The sequence below is a fragment of the Malaclemys terrapin genome, chromosome 3 (genome assembly GCF_027887155.1).
Source record: "Malaclemys terrapin pileata isolate rMalTer1 chromosome 3, rMalTer1.hap1, whole genome shotgun sequence".
Classification (NCBI taxonomy): domain Eukaryota; kingdom Metazoa; phylum Chordata; order Testudines; family Emydidae; genus Malaclemys; species Malaclemys terrapin.
Window position 1 is genome coordinate 105,783,094 of NC_071507.1, and position 12,914 is coordinate 105,796,007.

General features: G+C 41.3%; 1 protein-coding gene across 1 annotated transcript in view; it reads right to left on the minus strand.

Annotated features, from left to right (window-relative positions):
• PEX7 (peroxisomal biogenesis factor 7) overlaps positions 1-12,914 on the minus strand; it is an 88,344-nt gene that overhangs the window by 11,414 nt on the left and 64,016 nt on the right. The window contains exon 9 of the mRNA XM_054023196.1: positions 11,130-11,229. Within this exon, the coding sequence (XP_053879171.1) occupies positions 11,130-11,229 (100 nt within the window). The remainder of the gene's footprint in view (positions 1-11,129; positions 11,230-12,914) is intronic.

Sequence of the window (12,914 nt, forward strand, 5' to 3'; positions counted from 1 at the left end):
AACTTGCTGAGAGTGCAGTCCACACCATCCTCCAGATCATTAATAAAGATATTAAACAAAACCGGCCCCAGGACCGACCCTTGGGGCACTCTGCTTGAAACCGGCTGCCAACTAGACATGGAGCCATTGATCACTACCCGTCGAGCCCGACGATCTAGCCAGCTTTCTATCCACCTTACAGTCCATTCATCCAGCCCATACTTCTTTAACTTGGCGGCAAGAATACTGTGGGAGACCGTATCAAAAGCTTTGCTAAAGTCAAGTAATAACACATCCACTGCTTTCCCCTCATCCACAGAGCCAGTTATCTCATCATAGAAGGCAATTAGGTTAGTCAGGCACGACTTCCCCTTGGTGAATCCATGCTGACTGTTCCTGATCACTTTCCTCTCCTCTAAGTGTTTCATAATTGATTCCTTGAGGACCTGCTCCATGATTTTTCCAGGGACTGAGGTGAGGCTGACTGGCCTGTAGTTCCCCAGATCCTCCTTCTTCCCTTTTTTAAAGATGGGCACTACATTAGCCTTTTTCCAGTCATCCGGGACCTCCCCCAATCGCCATGAGTTTTCAAAAATAATGGCTAATGGCTCTGCAATCTCATCCGCAAACTCCTTTAGCACCCTCGGATGCAGCGCATCTGGCCCCATGGACTTGTGCACGTCCAGTTTTTCTAAATAGTCCGGAACCACTTCTTTCTTCACAGAGGGTTGGTCACCTTCTCCCTATGAACTGGGACCATATGGATCATTGCTGCAGCCAAGGTCCTGTAGTGGCACCAGATCTTGTATAAAGGGGGTCTGGTAAGGTGTCTAAGACAAGGTTGTGATGTGCTGGTTATGATTATGATATCTGGGTGCATGTATCATTTTTGTATTTAAAGTTATGAATATTGGCTCTGTACTGTCTGTATTTCAAACTTATGCTATGCTTCTGGGTGACACCCTGGACAATTTGGCATCAGCATTGCATAGCCTGCTTGATGGCCCATTAAGGACCATCAGCTATACAACTGACCCACTGAAAGAAGGCAGATACACCTTGTGACTCAGCAAGGTACGTAGGAACATGCCTACGGACAGAACTGTAAGGTTTTTTCTTGCCATGTGCCCGAATTGCTTGTCTTTGGAACAAAGAAAGAGAGGCCACATGACAAGAGACTATAAAAGGCTGCTGCAGCTCCTCCATCTTGTCTTCAATCCTGCTTCATACCTCTGGAGGGACTTTGCTACACTGAAGCTTTGAACCAAGGACTGAATGACCCATCCCAGCTGGGGATGTACTCCAGAGACTTGATTTGAACCTGCAGTTTATTCTATCACTGCTACAAGCCTGAACCAAGAACTTTGCCATTACTATATGGAATTGATTCCATTTAATCAATTCTAGCTCTCATCTATATCTTTTTCCTTTTATGAATAAACCGTTAGATTTTAGATTCTAAAGGATTGGCAACAGCATGATTTGTGGGTAAGATCTGATTTGGTCTGGGGGTTGGTCCTTTGGGATCGAAAGAACCTTTTTTCTTTTACTGGGGCATTGGTTTTCATAACCATTAGTCCCCATAACGAGTGGCACTGGTGGTGATAATACTGGGAAACTGGAGTGTCTAAAGCAATTTCTTGTGTGACTTGTGGTTAGCCAGTGGGGTAAAATCAAAGTCCTCTCTGTCTGGTTGGTTTGGTTTGCCTTAGAGGTGGAAAAACCCCAACCTTGGGCTGTAACTGCCCTACTCTAAGCAATTTGTCCTGAATTGGCACTCTCAGTTGGGTCCCACCAGAACCACATCGTTACACAGGGTGACTCCCAACATACTCTTAAGTCCCAAATTTCCCCCCAACTGTCTGCCCTGAAGTGTCCAGCCCTCTCCTGGAACACTCAGAGAAGTAATAAGGTTCATTGCTCCTTTAAAGAGACAAAAGCACAGCTTATTACTTTAACCGGAGCTAGCAGTCACTTCAATAGCACTAGGCAGGTTTAGATTAAAAGTAAAACAAGTTATTAACAAAAAAAAGGGGTTAAGTGAGTTTAAGAACAATGGATAAAGGCAAAAGGTTACAAGCAAATAAAAGTAAAATACACTTTCTAGTGGCTAAGACATAACTCAGCAAGCCATAGTCTTGGACCAAGGTAGATTTCTTACCAATTTTTTTTCCAGATATGGCTAACATTCTCCCAGTCAGGCCCTTCCACAGAAGTACAAAATACTGGTTTCCCTGGTCTTCCTAGGTGAAAGATCTTTGTCTAAGCTGAGTTTTTACTTATATTCAATTCTGAGAGACTTCAACCCCCTTGAATGAAGGGCCCATCTTTCTCAGTTTGCAAGAGCTTTGGCCCCTAGTGTCTGTCCAATGATGGATGCAGAGATAGCTTCTTCTCTCTTCTTATATCTTCCTAAACTTGTTGTTTTGTCCCCAGACATAGGAAGACCTCATGCTGTTCTTCTCATCCCCTTGACTTCCTATCCCCTTGCTGATTTGTATGACTTCCATTGTTTTGATTCCACCAGACTTAATTTGCACTGGAGACAGGTAGATAGCTGTCTTCCCTCCTGTCTGAGAGAAAACCGTTTTTTCTCCCTTTCTTTGGTCAGACTTTAAAGCACAATATTAGTGAGTATCCATAATTCCTCACACAACATTAAAACATAAATTTCACTGTGTGCCACCAGTTCACATACAATACTTCACATGACCCATTTGAGATGCAGGTTATGATAACAGTGAGTTGGAGTACACTGGGCTGGTAAGGCAAACTGAAAGTCACTGCTACGTACCAGGGAGTTCCTTGCCATGTGGCACTAACCCTCTCCCCCATGCTCTTAACCTGCTGGGTTTGAGGTATGGATCTGTTGGTTTAAAATAACAAGGGGTTCCATCTTGGATTAGAAAGCCCCAAGCATTACTGTGACCCTACTCTTGGTCAAGAGGCATCAGAGATGAACTGTAACTGAGCCCTACCCTCATGCATAAATTGAGAGGTGCATATTGTAATTTTGTAAAAAAATAAAAATAAAAAAAATTCATTTGCAAGCATTCGAATTTGTGTGTGGTATTTTTCAAACTACACATTGTTTCTAATTTGTATAATCATTTGTGATGAATACGGAATTAAAAACTGGCCAGAAGTTCTTACATAGATCTGGATTCAAATTATAGATACTGACCAGAAATAGCAATGTCCCAGACATTGCTAAAGAAATGTATTACTCTCCCAAGAAGGGAAGAGATTTGGAGGGGGCATTGCTCCTGTTTTTCAGACTATTAAAAAGTGTCACAAAGCACTGAGCTGAAAACAGAAACTGACTAGCTTCATGATCAAGTCTCTGGAACATTATACAAACTGGCTAGGATCCATTTCAAAAGATAGAAGGCTGTTGTTTTGTTGATCTGATATAGAATATGTAACAGGGAGCTGATTTTGTAGACTTGAAACAATCCTCTAAGCACAACAGTTATTACATCTTACTAGTGAAGGATATGCTGTCTAAATTTGCCTGAGTTGCAGGTCTGAAAGACAAGTCTGGCAGTGAAGTGCAGAGGGCTTTCAAAACTATTTTCAGCAATGGATGCACTCTTGCAAAGTTAGATAGCTTAAAGAAAGGAATCTTTAAAGAGCTATTTTAAAGAACACCAAGTCCATCCTTTAGTTGCTGATAAAAATCAATGCAGTGTTGTGGAAAGGTTTAATCCAAACTTTAATTTGCCATTCTGTGCTGACATATGACACTCTAAAAGTGGCACTGTTGGGATTCCGTGTTTATTGTTTCTCAGTGACTCCATATGAAATATATTCAGTTTACAAGCAAAACAACATGCTTCCTAAACACCAGCCCTGCAATCTCAATCTTTGTATCTAAGAGTCAAGTAAGGTTTCATTTTTTTTTTTAAATAATCACCAGTAATTAACAGTGGTACAGGCCAAATATTCTCTTCATGAAACCCTGTTTGTCTTCCATCGAGTTGCACAGGTATAACTCACTGGCACTAAGCAAACAGTTTTGCTAAAGAATCAGAAGCCAGTTTACTCTCTGCTGTGTTGGCTCAGCATGGTTAACCAAAGTAAAAAGCAGTCAGCGCTTTTAAGTCACTAAATCAGATGACTCTGAACACACATACAAGGTGAAAAATCTGTTGAAGAAGAAGGTGATCCGTGAAGTCACTTTTCATAACACTTTAAAATCAAAGAGATGAAAATATTTGACTGCTGATATGATAGTCCGTTCCAGTATAGTGACATTATAGCTTTCACAGAACTTTATTATGGCTGTAGCAACTATAGTTTTCACAAAACTCAGGTCTAATGTGCTGATATTAACCCTTCCACTTCACAGGTGAAAGACTACCTATACTGGGACAGTTTAAAAATACACCTCTACCTCGATATAATGCTGTCCTCGGGAGCCAAAAAATCTTACCCTGCTATAGGTGAAACCGTGTTATATTGAACTTGCTTTGATGCACCGGAGTGCGCAGCTCCTCCCCCCCCAGAGCACTACATTACCGCGTTATACCCAAATTCGTGTTATATCGAGGTAGCGGTGTACCAAGAATTTTTAAAAATAGGAAATGACAAAGGGTGAAATTTACCTTTGTCAGAGGGCCAGCTCAAGGCCTATGTACCACTTAAGTCTCATTTTTGCAGCCTGGTGTGTAGGTGGGGGGGCAAGTTGCACATAAGGTCTTGGCTTGCACTGGTTCCTTATGCACAAGGATGAATTTTACCCAAACAAAAGGGATGTTTGCAAAGGCCTACAAAGGGATTCATCAATAACATTCATAACAACTAAGAAAGCCAGCCAAGAAATCCATGCACAAATTAAAACAAAAAATGGGATCTTTTTCTCTCAAGGAATTTCAAACTGTAAAACTTTACCTGGAATGCCTTGAGAGGTATAAAGAAGTGGCTGAGAACGGCCATAAGATGGAGGAAAGCTATAGTCAGTGAAATGTTTCTAGGCCAGGGGTGGGCAAACTACAGCCCAGGACCCGCATCTGGCCCTTCAGACGTTTATTCCAGCCCTCTAGCTCCTGCCGGGGAGCAGGATCTAGGGCTTGCCCTGCTCTGCACAGCTCCTGGAAGTAGCAGCAGCATGTCCCACCTCCAGCTCCTATGTGTAGGGGCAGCCAGGGGGCTCCGCACGCTGCCCCAGCACCAAGCGCCATCCCTGCAGCTCCCATTGGCCGGGAACCAAGGCCGATGAGAGCTGCAGGAGTGGAGCCTGCCGACGGGGCGGTGCGCAGAGCTGCCTGGCCGCGCCTCCGCATAGGAGCTGGAGGAGGGACATGCCACTGCTTCCAGGAGCTGCTTGAGGTAAGCACCGTCCAGAGCCTGCGCCCCGACCCCCTCCAGTGCCCCAAGCCCCTGCCCTGATCCCCCTCCCGCCCTCTGAACCCCCCAGTCCCACCCTCCTGCACCCCAGAGCCCACCATGCCAGCTGCAGCCCTCACCCCCCCACCCCAACCCCCAATTTCATGAGCATTCGTGGCCCGCCATATAATTTCCATACCCAGATGTGGCCCTTGGGCCACAAAGTTTGCCCACCCCTGTTCTAGGGGCATGATAGCTTCAACAGTCATGTGGAACATCTAAATTCCATAACTTATGTGTACAAAGAAAGAACAAACAAGACACAAAAATACCCCAAAACCAACCAAACGAAAAAAAAGGAGCAAAGGAAGTTTATGCATCTTCCAGTAAAATTTCCACAATACACAATTCCAGCTTTACAACAGTTAGTTAATGCCTCTGACTAGAGTAGGATTCGTGTAAATACAAACAGAACACCTAATACAGCATCTCCACTGAAGACACCATTTAAATTCATATTTGGTCCTAAAAAAATGACCTTCTTTCTACAAAAGAGCCATTATTCAGCCATCCATAAGTACTGAAACACTTGAACGTGGCTTAGTGGCTTGAACCATTCTGAGTGGCTGGTAGGGAGGCCACTTGCAAACAATCCCACGGAAATACGCTTTGGAGTGGAGGGAGTAACCCATTCAGACAACTTGTACCTACACAACAGTCTGGGGGATGGAGGAAAGGAAATGGACACCAGGGAAAACCTCTACTCTATGTCATCCATGACACAGTGAGCAAAAAGGTGAGACTTACAGCCTCCAATGGCCTTTATTCGTTGCCAGTGCGGGGTACTGACCTACATTTTGGGGTTGTTCCTCAGTGAAGTTATCAATAAAACTGCATTTATGGTGGAATTTACAGGGACCTTGAAATCCTTATAACTATACAGATACAGGGCAATGTTTGAGGGAAACTATTATATGCTCTTATTGCAGAGAGTCAGTGCCATCTAAGACAGCAAATAACTGTATCACCATCACATACATTAAACTGCCTTATGCCCGACAGTAAGCATCATTCAGATATCGTTGCCAGTGAAAGACAGAACAAAATAAGCAGGTGTCTTTTCATAGTGAGGAATTGACCATCAAGCTGCATGCGCATCCACAGAAAGTTGCAGGAGTTTAAAAACAAAAAACAGCGTGGCAATCCTAACAAGCTACATGGACCCCACCTTCTACAGAAACTATTACAAAGCTCAGGCTGGATATTCACTCTCTAGCTACAATGGAGCCCACCTTACATATAGGCCAGTGCAAAGGGAGTAATTTTGTAGCCTGCCTCAAAAACCAATCATTCTTTGGAGAAGAGAGATTAGAGTAAGACACATATAACACACACAGAGACAAAGATACCCTGGATTGTGTATTATAGATAGCTATATTTGGCAGAGGGCTTTTCCATCCATTCTCTCATTGACAAAGGGGAGAAACTTGGTGGTGGCTGAGCCTTCCTCCATCTGATAGAGATGACAAAGGGAGTATTTGCACAGGGGATAGGGAGGGTTCTCCTTTTCTTCGAAGACTCCTTTTAAAATGGATCAGAACTTCTCTGTGCCACTCTGACCATGCCAGTTCCTCTCTGACCCCTTCATTGACTCTCTTTCCATATGAAATTCAACCTCCTAGAAGCACCCACAATTCACCACGTGAATATGGGTAACATTTTCATAAATGCTTAAAAAAATACTATTCTATATCTCCAGTTCTCATATCTACCTGCTTCCCATTTCATATGCCCATTCCTCTGACCTTGCTGCTCCCTTTGCACCCTGCTGTCACATGCCTTTTCGCCGTCATGACTTGGGCCTGCTTGTTTTAACCTGACAATGTCACTTCCACAAATGTTCTAATTTGTTCTGATTTTTTTTTAATTAAATATTGCACCTCAAGTCCCACAATTTAGAAGACATTTACAGAATATTATTTGTATAGTGCCCTTTATGCAGGAGCCCAGAGCACTTCACAAATTATAAGCAAACAATCCCACTGAAATACAAGCCCTTTTCTGGAGAGGAGGGCGGCACCTATGCAGCCAGCTGGTGTGTAGTATAGTGCACAACAGCCTGAGGGATGAAGGAAAGAAAATGAACACCAGGAAAAACCGCTACTCTGTGTCACGTGATCAACAGTGTCCCCATTCAGCTGAAAGGTTTTCAGACCCAAGCCCAGATTCTTCGCCAGACCTCTAAGCATAATCAACATAAGCTAGCTATGACTTTTAAGCAGCCACATTCTAGCTGGAGCACAGCAGCACTCTGACCATGTATCTCTCAATCTTGATACACTCCTTATGTCAGGTACTGAGTGGGTGGAAGAGGAACCAGATCTGTGTCACCTGACCTATGTCGGGGAAATCCAAAACTGTGGAAATGCAGCAGCAACAGCACAAAAGGTCTGGAGTAAACAAGAGAATCTGGCTCCCACACCTCTTAGAATTGCACAAATGCATAATTGTCAGTACAAGTAGCCACTTGACATCTATCCTTTTGTATACAGAATTGCAATGATTATTCATGCCACCATAATAAACAAGTATGCAAATCAAGCATATACACGGTGCGCCCTGTTGCATGCAAGCTATTTTAAATTCCAGGCCTGATCCTGCATTTAGATGACAAATCAAACTGGAGTATTGTGTTTTTATTCCTCTTCATATTCATTTTTAAACCCCAGGTTGTACTTTTCAGCACTGTACATTGTAAACGGCCTGTTCTGATTTGATACGTTGCTGTCAAATATGTTTAACACATTCTTCCTGTAATCAGTGCTTGAAAATGGTTACCACCATTGTTCTTTTAAAAATCACACAGGACAGCAATTTTGGAAACTAATTGCAGCTCATAGTTCACAGATCCAGTAAAGAGAAGCTGAAGGGATTCCCCCCAAAACCCTTTTAAAATCCTCATCCTGTTCTCAGACAGCCGCCAAAGAAAGAACCTGCTCAATAGAAAGGGTTCATTTACACACAGCACCGGGTGCTCTCTGTGGTGTGCAGAGCGGACCTGATAAGTAGGCACAGAAATGAAGAAAGGCTTTCAAACAAATCCAGGGCTTTCATTTTTCTCATGTTTGCCTTGAGCATTAGGCAGCTTTAGAACAACAAAAGTCCACAATTTCATGCAATTTATGATATGCAAAGTAATATTCCTCTTATTTCTTCATACTCCTGTAGAAATAATTTCAGTGTCATGACAAGATGAATTGGATGTTCAATGTAGCTGTATTTTTAAATTTGGCTATTTGTGGCTATTTTCTGAGTCACACAAATAAGAGCTGATTAAACACTAATTCACGATCGCAGCGTCCCGCTCAAATTGCAAAACACAAAATGTTGTTGATTTTCACTCAAGCTGCCCCCTAACAAGTTTTAAGATTACTTCCCTGGTGGCAACAGCTACTTCTTTGAAAGGCTTACATAGTGTGAACCTCCCCTGTTAGTTGATATAACCTGCTCCAAGCTCAACTGTTCAACTGCCTTGGCACAATCTACCCCAACAAAATGACATTTGGCACATCCCTTAGCTAGTTCAGATGGGCTCACCACTGTCTTTTCGGTCTGTTTTTGTATAGCACCTTGCACAATGGGATCGTGGTTCATCACAAGAGCTCCTAAGAGCTATCACAATACAAAAATCAACCAAAGAAGAAGAGAGGGACCATATGATATGAGTTGGAACATGATATGGTTGGAGCATGTGCCTTATTTCCATTATGTATAGTACTACTATTCATTATAGGTGAAATTCACCCCGTACACGGGTATTCAACAATGAAGTCCCACTCTAGAATAGAATATGCCAGAAGGCCTCCTCTGAAGCCAAACCCATTGAACTCTGTATAGACAAATGACACAGCCACTCAATTTGCTACTATGTTTTTGTTGAGTTTTGGAACAGCCATAGGTGATTCCACGCTGTAGTCTGAATTCAAGTCTAAAGGACACTTTCCTTTAAGTGGTGTCTAAATATATACCCAGGTGAGCCTCAAAAGAGCCCTAGGACTATGAGCAGAAAAAAAACTAGGGAAGGACAGTATTGTATGGGAAAGAGGCCCTATAATAAAAGTCCCTACCCAATCTTTTCATGGGTTTTTAAACATTTAAAACCATTTGGCCTCACTGAGGCCAGGTCTATGCTACAAACATACACAGATATCACTACATCATTGTCCATGGAAGGGCTTCTCCCATCAATATAGCTACCGCCTCTCGCAGAGGTGGATTAACTACGCCGCCGGCAAATGCTGCAGCGGCGCAGTTTCTTGAGTGTAGACCTACCCTGACACTAGCTGCCCACACCATGTCAGAAGCTGTTTTAGTTGGAGGGATGTTTAAACACAGTTTGTAAACAAAAAGTAAAAACCTGGTGTAGTCTGAGCCTAAGGGGGAATTCTATTTGTTCATCTTGCATATTTCTCTCAATTACCATGAGCCTTCCCCTACTATGATCTAAAAAAGTTATTTGAAGTTAGATGACCTAGACATCTGTACAGGGTAATAACAGCTCACTGTTTGGTCTAGCATATTTTGGATATTGGGAGAAATAATGTTTATTATATATCAGAATACCATTTTGATTTGATTTGTGCACGGTAGGCAACATGCTGTACCTGCCTCAGCTGTACAGTAAACAGAATCAGGTTTCAATTATTTCAGCACTGAGAGATCTAAATACAACCTGGGGGTAAAAAAATCCAATCATGTCTGGTTAAATAAACCCTGTATCCTTAATGTTTCTGACAAAGCAAACTGATTCATACAATTTGCACTACAGCTCACCCACTCTCTTGGCTTAAACAACTACAAATGTACTAATAGTATTGCTCTTAGATACACATTCCAAATCTTTAGATTATTAAGAAAAGGCTCAAAATGGAAGCTAGCGAGAGGCAACAGATAGTCAAACTGGAAGCCACTGAGATTCTCTGCATGTGCATTTCAAAGATTTATTTCAATTACTTCTTAGTCATATTTTGACTTCATTATACATATTTCTTTATTTCAGCACTCACTGCTATGACAGCTGGATGTCACACGATAGATTAAAACCAAATACATACAAAGCATATGAGTCACCTATAAGCCATCACTTCCCTTTTTCTGTTGCACAAACTCAGGAGCAGTTCAATGTAATGCCATCCGTATGTATATATTATCCACTGCCAAAGGGTGAATTTACTTGGCTTTACTCTAGCTGCTAAACTATTACACAGATGTAGACTCAAGTAATCCCAGGACAATCAATACTCAAATGATTAGCCTTGATTTACTAAATCTCATCCCCCAGGACATTAAAGTTTGGGATTTCTATAATTAAAATAATGTATTTGGTCTCCTCTAGAGGTGGGCTTAAAGCAAAAGGCAACATCCAAGCATTCTTGAACTCTGGAGAAGTTCAGTTCTAGTATTCTAATATTTAATGATTGGCCCATCTCTAAGCAGATCTGAACCCTAGATCTGAACTTGGCACCTTCTCAAGTACTCTCGTTACCAAATCAAAGTAATTTTTGCTTCCACCTGCAATCAATATGGATTTCAACTCTGTCTGCTTTTGCAACTTCTTCCCAGGCCCCCATTCACAGACAAGTAATAATTTCTCAAATAAAAATGGAACTACATGTGTTTTATTTTAACCTGCATTCAGCCAGATCCTTTGCCCGAGGCATTCTACAAACGGATGGCTGCTGCTCATGATGGAGTCTGCAATTCAGCTGTGATTGTATTGGCTGTAATAGACAAGTGAAACATAAAATCATCTAATCTGTTACCTGACCATGGTTGTGAAGGCTTAAATCTAGTCCACATGTAAACTCTGTATGATGCTCCACAGTCTCCAGCAAGGGGTTAGGCTTGGAAAAATCCCAGAATCTACAGAAAGAAACAAAAAAACAAACATTGATGGTAACTGAAAGGGCATTTAAAAAATATAATGCAGGATACTGATATGCCTGATGCTGCCAGAACCTTTTAAAAACCAAACCCACCCACTTAAGGAATATAATTAATCCCATTTCTGCAAAACCCTCTCCTGATCTACATAAATAAGGACTTCATTAAGGAAAACCATGTTCTTTATCCCATTATGGAAACTGAGATAACAGAGCTGGCACCAATGATCTGCCCTACAGATAATCTGTAAAAAATGGTAGGCTGGCCTTCTTTATTAAGATCCAATTCCTCTTAATATCTGCCAAGTTATATCTATGACACACACTTCAGGGCAACTCAATTTTTTTTCCCTGCATTGTCTGATGTGGGGCTGTCTGTTTACTGAAAATTACAAATGGGTTATAAATATTGATCGCTCCTGACCTCAGGTTTATTTGGAAGCAGACTTCTATAAAACACAATATGCCATTGCATTTTTCTAATTGAATTATACAGTAAAGGAAATGATTTGACTTAATTTTAATTTCACTGATAATTCACTCATCTAAAACTTTTGGGAAAAAAGTAATTCTAAACTCTTCTATTTCTACGGTTTTAACCCCAGTCACTCCCCAAAACACGATATGAACCATACTAGGTATAATATAAGCAGTAAAAATTAGTAATAATAGGCAAAATATAGGAAGCAGTGTCTAATGGGTTACCATAAAGATTGCTACCTGTGAGCTGGAAAAATGCATTCAGTATGTTAATAAAATTTTCAGATGACTAAATTGAGAGGGACTCTAAATTATAATGAGGACAGAAAAATAATAAAAAGTGTCAAACTTCTTTGATTCTGCGGTATTGTCTACAGGGGAAAAATGTGCCGCAAAACCCAGGGGCTGCAGGGTTTCCTGGGCTATTGTGGTTTGGCACCTAGTGCCAGTCTCTATACACATTACAGTTTCCCACAGCAGTCAGAGATATTCTTATGTTTTTCTATAATAGGCATGCCACACCCCTGTTTTTTTTCCCTAGTGGACCTGATAATAATGAATGAGATAAATAATCATCAGGGCTAGTTACACAGAAAGGACTGTAGGTTCAGCAGATCTATTCAGGTAAACAGCAAACAGTGGAGCTAACAGAATTAGTTTGTTTAACCTGTCTGTGTTATTTCCTTAATAAATGAGCAGAGTGGTATCGACACAATGGCTAAGCCATAGCAACAACCCTCTTTACATCTTCCTAGTACCAGAGAGGCAATATAAACATCTCATTTTACAGGGAAATAGAAGCAAAAGAACGTCTAAGCACAGAACGAACAATTTCACTGTTAAATTTGTCTGTTCAAACAGATAAGGAAGCAAGTCTTGTAGCTTCTAAGAATTAGTGGTGGCCTTCCTTGTGTTCATTTTGTATTCTCTTTAAATTTAGTTCAAATTTAAGATTCAGAGGGAGCTGTAGATTTTATGTGGAAAGAAATTAAAACAAAATCTGAGCTAAAAGCTTTTTAAAGAATAATAGGACAGTCTAGTTAGTATTAATCTTTTGCTGACATAACAAAATTATGTCAGCAAAAGATCACATATAACATACAATTTCAGAGCCTTACAATCCAGTGCAAGTTTCATAGAAATTAAGGAAGATATTCTGAACAGACTTACTTGAATATAAATATA